This window comes from Malus domestica, chromosome 17 (assembly GCF_042453785.1).
Source record: "Malus domestica chromosome 17, GDT2T_hap1".
Taxonomy (NCBI): Eukaryota; Viridiplantae; Streptophyta; class Magnoliopsida; order Rosales; family Rosaceae; genus Malus; species Malus domestica.
Genome location: NC_091677.1, coordinates 17,157,225 through 17,165,403, shown reverse-complemented (window position 1 = coordinate 17,165,403; position 8,179 = coordinate 17,157,225). Strand labels below are relative to the sequence as shown.

The following is an 8,179-nucleotide window of genomic DNA, read 5'->3' as shown; positions in this document are numbered from 1 at the left end:
GAAGGAAAGTTTGGAGAGAGCTGTAGTTGACATTGACATGACTAGTGAAATGAGCACTATAAAAATGATGAGTATCTCCGTTGATAGTCTATTGTCAAGGATGAATAATGACTTTACATAAGGAGCCAAAGAGCCAGAAAAAACCCCAAAAAAAATTAAATAAATAAATAAATTTTGTCCTCCCCGTTGCCGTTGCCCTAGATTATTTAGCAAATAATTTTGATTTGAGCTTTTGAGATGTGACCCAAAAGCCAAAAAAAAAAAAAAAAAAAAAAAAAAAAAGGATATTAAATCGAATTTGAATGGTGGGTGTCAGCATTTCATGGGACCATTTCATGTTTAAAGCTAACAGTCAAACCCCAAAGTTTAGTTAAAGTGGTGTCTTACGCACGTGCTGTATATCTGGTATGAGGGGTTCTTAATTTCCAAAACGAGTGTTTCACATGTGTTGTGGAATTAGGACAGCTGAAATTTTAACGTCGTATGAAGGGCCAATGAGTGGAGGAAGAATGAAGAAAATGAGATCGATTATTTGTTGATTGGATACCTTATCATTATTGGGTGGTTGACAAAACGGAAACAAACTTAAAAGAGTAATGCAATCAACAACAATCACGTAATATAATTTGCAAAATTTAGTCTAAATAATTGGTTTCCCTAATATTATTCAACTTAAAATTGATATTTACCTTACTGAAAAATTTGGATGAGTCTTATTTTGTGCCCTCATAGTAATTGGCAAATGAATTATGGCAATCTGACTAAGAATTCTCACATGTATTAGCAAGTGCATTACGAGTACACAAATACTGCACAAAGGAACATATTGATAGAAAAGAATGCGTTGTGGGATATGAAAGCTCTCAAACTAATTATGGGATAGAAAAAAGCTATGTTTTTATATGGACTCCATAGAGAAGGATATTGTGGCTCAAAATCACCTTATTATCTCAAAGCACCATTTGACAGTAGATTCAACAAATTCAACTAGCTCACATCTGGTACTCTGGTTAATCACTAAATCGATCACACAATTACCAAAATCACCTATAAGAAGACTATCAAACTTAATTACCATTGCTACAAAATAAAACTTTGTGGGTAACTACATTTTCATTAAAATTCAACGGTAGAGTTCAAGAAATTGGATCACTACATGTTCAAACAAGAATTTCTTGTACTAATTTGAAAACACGACCAATCACAAGAAGCATAATTCTCTTTGCAAATGACCATCTAATGTTGATGTTCACATGCCTTATCTGATGCCGTGATGTGTGATATATTTGTGTGGTTGAGAATGGCCATCATTTACCTCGTGAAACAAATTAATTAAGAGATGTGACCACTCTCCATTAAAACGGATTTCAGAAAAGACCAATGCTTCCAATCCAAACGCCAGTGCACACATGAATCACGATTTTCCGAACATGTTGGGGAGCAGATGGCATATTTAAATTTTTTTGTTTCTTTTTCAACCAACTTTCAAAGGCGTGTTAGAAAGTTAGCTACCAGAAAGCAGCCCAAGGAGACATTCAGGTCAATCGAAAGGTATCATAATCACCACTCATATAATTATAGAAATGCAGGCATACATAATAATTAAGCATATGCACAATTTAATATTTTTATTTAGTTGGTTTTTAATTTTAACGAGCCTTTATGCGTCGGATATTTTAAGATCCAATTTGCCCCTAAAATTATAGTGAATCAGTGGGGCCTTCAATGATGCATGACCTTCATTGTACCAAAGTAAGTATATTTATATGTATATATATTGAGTCTTCCACTGTTTCATGATCTACCCAGAATAAATCAGTCACTAGTCAGTCCTTGGTATTGCCATTGGAGAGCCAGAGAGAGAGAGAGAGAGAGAGAGAGAGAGAGAAGAATTTTAGGGTTCCTTAATTCTATAGGGGAGGCTTATAGATGGGAAGGAGTCCTTGTTGTTCAAAGGATGAGGGGTTGAATAGAGGAGCATGGACAGCTATGGAAGACAAAGTGCTAACTGAATATATCAGAATTCATGGTGAAGGGAAATGGAGAAACCTTCCCAAAAGAGCAGGTGAGATGGATATATATTTTGTGTGTCTGTGTCACACACGGCCCCTTCTTATTAGGGATCTCTTTTCACTATAGCAAAATTTGCAGAAAAATGTATATGTTTCAAAAGAAAATGTAACAAAGAAAATGTATATGTTTCAAAAGAAAATTTATATATAAAGACATTTCATGGGTTTTGCAGGGCTTAAGAGATGTGGAAAAAGTTGCAGGCTGCGATGGTTGAACTATCTAAGACCTGACATCAAGAGAGGAAACATCACTCATGATGAAGAAGAGCTCATCATCCGGCTTCACAAGCTCTTAGGCAACAGGTAATCAGTTTATTTTTTATTTGGGCTTTATTATTAACAAAAATTGTGTGAGTTTTTCTTGGTATTTAATTAGAAGTTTGGAATATCCGAATTTAAGCTTCAATCGTTAATATCAGTCTGAAGAATGTTAAAGGATCTTATATTTACTAAAATCTAAAATATGAGAATTTACTAAACTGTGACTTTCAGTGAAGTATCTACATCGTTAACGTGGAATAATATGTCTTGAGGTTTTTGTTTTTGTTTTTTTTTTTCCGACTAATTTTGAGTTGGGTGCTCTAATTTGCTAACTTTGGATCGCCAACCCTAATATTATCAAATTTAAAATACTATCTTATCTGTGCAGATGGTCTTTGATAGCTGGAAGGCTTCCAGGCCGAACAGACAATGAAATAAAAAATTATTGGAACACTACGATTGGAAAGAGAATTCAAGTTGAAGGTCGCTCATGTTCTGATGGAAATCGTAGACGACCAACCCAAGAAAAAACAAAAAAACCTACACAGTCGTCACCAGAACCTAGTACAAATAATTCATGCACCAAAGTGGTCAGAACCAAAGCGTCAAGGTGCACAAAAATGGTCTTACCCCATGAGTCGCATAAGTTTGGTGACAGTACTGAACAAGTGATCGATGCAGCACCAATATTTGAAGAGGTGGTGAACAATCCAACGGTGGAGATTGATGATCCTTTGTCACCTATGTTATTTTTAGATGATGAAAACAGTACGTCTGAGTTTTTGCTGGATTTTAAGATGGACGAGAATTTTCTATCCGATTTTCTTAATGTCGATTTCTCAGTGCTCTATAACAATGAGGGAGCTGGTAAAGCTGCTGCTGCTGCCGCCACTGAAGACACGAGTAATAAGCTGCATGGCCCAGATCTCCAATCATCCATGGCTCCTATCGTGGACTCTGAATTGGACTGCTGGCTCGCAGATAATTAATACAGCTCATTAATCAAATACTAAATCTTAATTAATTCAACCTTCAAAATCCTAAGTAGCTTATTATATGCAGAACTTTCCCTATTAATTATGAGAAAAATGCTGGTAATTCATTGTGTCATTGTGTACGTGTGAGATGTTGACTTTGACAACTAACTTTACCCCATTTGATGGTAACCTGCGGCTAGAGGATCTTCATGCTATGTCCAAATAATTCCTCAGAATCCTCTCTCCGTAATATATGTAGTTGTTTGTTGCAATAAATAAAACCAATGAATGGGCCAATTTTAGATCGATTCTTGTTGAGACAATTGAAAAATATAGAAGAAAAAAATGTACTATGTTGATTTTATTTAATTTTCTTTATTAAAAGTAGTCTTAATTTGTAGTATAGATTATGTATTGAAAAATACCATACATTCTTTCAGGTTTGGTCTTGAGATTTTTCAGGCCCGACTTAGGGTGGCACCAAACAAAGGCTATAACATAACTCCACACAAGAAATTCAGTTTTTTATTCGGACTTGTGTACTAAAGGTAACGAAGGATTAAATGTTTAAAGAGACAAAATGTTAAATTGTTATCATTTTAAAATTTAAAAGTTTAATGTGAGAAAATTAAAATATTATGACCTATTTTGAAAATCACCTCAAATTTGAATAGTGTAAAATGAATTTACTAGCCCAAATTTGTTTCACGTTTACTAATGTCTATTTTATTTTTCTTTCCTTTTGTATATAAGTAGTGATTAAACACATAAGAAGTAACGATTGGAAGCAAATATTCACTAGTTTTAGTAGAAGAAACAACAAATTTGGGGTGCGTTTGTTGCACTAGACTATCTCAGACTGGATTAGCTTCATGTACTAAACTAGATTAGCTTCAGGGACTAAACTGGACTAGCTTAGACTAGACTAAGCTGGACTAACTTAGTGAAACGTTTGGTGTAGTGTCGGACTAAGTCACAGACTATATTTTTTTTGCCATTTTTAATTCACTTTTGGCTTAAAAATTAAACAAAAATTAATAATTAAAGGGCAGTGAACCCAAGCAAATTTTCTTTCCCCTTCCTTCCTTTACCCTTCCTCGTTTCTCTTCTCCATCATTTTCTCTCTATCAAATTATGCATCAATCTCTTACTTTTCTTGTTTAATTAAGAGAATTTGTTGGTTAACCATTCGCCAAGCCTTCAGAGATTCCAAAAAGAAAGGCAAGCCTTCCAATAACTAATTAAACTTGCAAATCCTAGAAAAAAACCCAGAAACCAGAAAAAAAATATAAATAAATAAACCCAAAAACCCAGAACAAAAATCGATTTACTGAGATTGTGAAGCAGTCATGGCGGAGATGACCCAGTCAATGAGGAGGCAAGCCGAAGGCAAAGCCAAAATCAGTAGCTTCAAAGCCATAACCATGGCAATAGCGAAGCAGCGAAGGAGAAGAAGATGGCAGAGATGACCCAGTCAACGAGTTCATCGTCGGAGATGAAGAAGTCGACGAGTTCGTCATCAGAGATGAAGCCGCGCCCGAAGCTTGTGCCGTTGAAATTGAGGTCAGGGAGGTGATTCAAGTAGGATGAAGAAGTTCTTAGCTAGTCCGATGGTTTTCGGAGCGACACGCTAAGAATGGCTAGTGACGTTATTAGTGAAAGCGAGTCCTATCTAGTCCCATTAAAACTAGTCCAGCTAGGAAAGAAACACAGAGTTGGACTAATCTTTAGTCTAATCCAGTCTAGTGAACTTTAGTGAGGGGAAACAAACATCCCCTTGGAGTACTTGAAAACCCAAATGCATGTAAATATAATCATCCATAAACCAGTGCGAAAAAAAACAAGAAATGTCAGTTGGTGTTTTATAACTTAATTAAGGATAAGTAAACAAGTAGATTTGAGTTTAGCCAGAACAATGTGTTCCTCTTACTCTTTGCACTTAAGTTCGAATCTTTATCTCACAGTCTAGATAAATTTAGGGCTCGTTTGCTTAACAATAATGATAATGAAAATTAAAAAGAGAATGGGTTTCATTCATGATTTTTCCGCATTACTTGCATGTAATCTGTAATGGAGTAATCCAATTTCAGGAATTTAAGTAGATGAAGGTGGTAAGTAACCAATCTATAATACGGTGGTGTATAATAATAAATAAAAGAAAAAGAAAGTAAATAAAGATGACCACATAGTGAAAATTGAAAAGCTTATAAAATGGTAAACAAATTGATTGCACCAAATTTCAAGAAGAAGAAGAAATGCATCTCTATCCCATAGTCCAAGGGAGGAAGTATCTTAGTTAACTAACAACAATATCCACACATGCATGTTATTAAAGTATAATATAACAGAGAAGACAAGGGAACCAAAATTGTGGAAAGAGGGCAAATTACGTTATGGAGAGTGCGTACCGTTTGATTCAAATTAAATCGGTTTAAATTAAAAGAAAGAACAAATCCTACTGTAGTTGGTGCAAATGATTTTCTTTGTGACGATCCTTTCTAGATCGTCTTTGTGAGGATTCAAATGATTTTTTAATCGTATTCGTTTATCGTAAATCGTACGGTCAGTTTTCATCAGGTACTATTTGTGTTCAATTTTAAATAAAAATTTTAAAATGAATTTTGACCACATAATGTAAGATAAATGAATAGAAAACTTTTTTTAATCCTTAAAAAAGATGAGTTTTAGATTATAACCTTGTGTAAGATTAAAATCCAATTTTAGTCCCTAGTACATTTAAATTTAATCATCTCATTTATTAGTTATATTTTGATGTTTTATTTATCTTTTTATTCCTATTTTAATGTATAAATTACATTTAAATTTAATTTTCATTTCATTCATCATAATATATTTTAATGTTTACATTTAGGTAACTAATTTTTTTATAATATATATTCCGATAACAATTTTGTATGTTCTTCATTTAGGTACATTAATATGTTTGAATATTTCGGTATATCTATCGATACAAACATATAAGTACATTAATTCATATAATACATTTCAGTATGTACATTTTGGTACACACATTTGAGTATTGACTTTTAGGTACATTAATTTAATATACTATATTTCGGTACATACATTTTAGTACATACATTTTGGTATTGACATTTAGGTACATTACTCCAATATAATACATTTCGATACATACATTTAGGTTCATTATAATATATTTCCGTACAATCATGAAGGTACAAATATTTTGGTATAAAAAAGTCAATTTTATATATTTTGGCACAGTCATTTTTGTACACTTACATATTTATAGAGTTTTTGTATAACAAATTTATTTTAATATTTTCTCATTTATAATTAAAGAACTAAATATGTGCATATTAATAAAATTAAAATTTAATGGGGAGAGATTAAATAAAAATACACATTAAATAACAAAATTGAATATGTAATTTAGCACCATGTTTTTTTTTTAAATTTTAATCTTTTGCAAGGACTAATGTTCAAAAACCCCATAAATGAACATGATTAAATTTTTTTTGAAATTCTCATAACGAAGATCCGAAGAAAATCCTCATTTGTGCAACAAGGCAAATAGTTAGTTGATTAATTAGTTAATCATAAAATATAATTTAACAAGTTGAACTATCAGTTAAAAATAACGAAGGAAAAGTAAACTTGATGATAAAGTAATATAATACAAGTGTGAATAAATTATACAATAATCCATTTGCTACAAAGTGCAGTGGGCACATAATTTCATGAGTTATGATTTCATCTGCACCAATTTCAAAATATGCCTACCTTTTTTATTGTTGTTGGATGTTTGTGAGTCTATATGATCATATCTACACCAATTTCAACATACCTCACTCGTAAGACTAATGTTAGTGTATTTTAGATCGCATTTGCAAGTTACCTGATGTATTCCAATAAATATATATCATCATCACATTATTTAATATATAAAATATAATTCAAATAGATGTTATTCCTAACATTATCCGTCTGTTAATAATGAATGTTAAATATATAAAATATAATTCAAATAGGTGATATTCTTAACATTATCTGTCTGTTAATAATGAATGCATTATCTCTCAACAAAACTTCTCTTCTCACTCAGTAAGGCATTCCTAATGCATCACAGTAGCATTAGTCGTAATAGGTATTTCTAGTGTGTATGAGTGTGTGTGTGTGTGTATTACATTTGAGCTAATTATAACTTTAAAAAACGATCTTTATTCTGGTTACATTGTTAAAACGATTCAAGTAATTATTGTTGAATTTCAATTGTACATAGGGAAATGTTATTGCCACTCCTAAATTATCATTTTGCACTCCAAATTTCTTATAATTAGAAGAAAAAAAATTACATTTATGAAGAGTGTATAATGAGATTTTTAGAATGCTAATAACAATTCCTATGTACATATACTTAGAAAATGATAAAAGAACACCATTGATAGGAGCATATTTATGCGACTTAGTTAGCTTGTTTCTTGGCATTTATGTTGTTAGTTCGTAGTTATTTTAGTATTTTAAGCTATTTTCGTGTGTTTGTAGGTCCAAAGGGTTAATGTGGCAAAGAAGTGCATTTTGGAGCATTTTTGGGCATGGAATGGATAGCATATGCTTGGAGCAAAAAGAATGGACAAAATTTGAAGTTTGTGCATCATCCTCTCCATATAAATAACCATTTTAGCACACTCATTTCACCCAACACATCCACTCATTACAACCACCCAACACATTCACCTACCATTACATCCACTCATTTCACCCAACACATCCATTAACCTACCACTACATCCACTCATTTCGCCCTAACACATCCACTCATTTCACCCAACACATCCACTCATTACAACGACCTAACACATTCATCTACCACTACATCCACTCATT

The 8,179-nt window shown here is 32.6% G+C and overlaps 1 protein-coding gene across 1 annotated transcript; it reads left to right on the top strand.

Moving 5' to 3' along the window:
• Positions 1–1,405: 1,405 nt before the first annotated feature.
• LOC139193531 (transcription factor MYB1-like) lies at positions 1,406–3,618 on the top strand. Its single transcript, XM_070816592.1, has 3 exons — positions 1,406–2,065; positions 2,246–2,375; positions 2,722–3,618. The coding sequence occupies exons 1-3, from the start codon at positions 1,930–1,932 to the stop codon at positions 3,320–3,322; spliced, it is 867 nt and encodes a 288-aa protein (XP_070672693.1). The 5' UTR covers positions 1,406–1,929; the 3' UTR covers positions 3,323–3,618.
• The last annotated feature ends 4,561 nt before the right edge of the window (positions 3,619–8,179 follow it).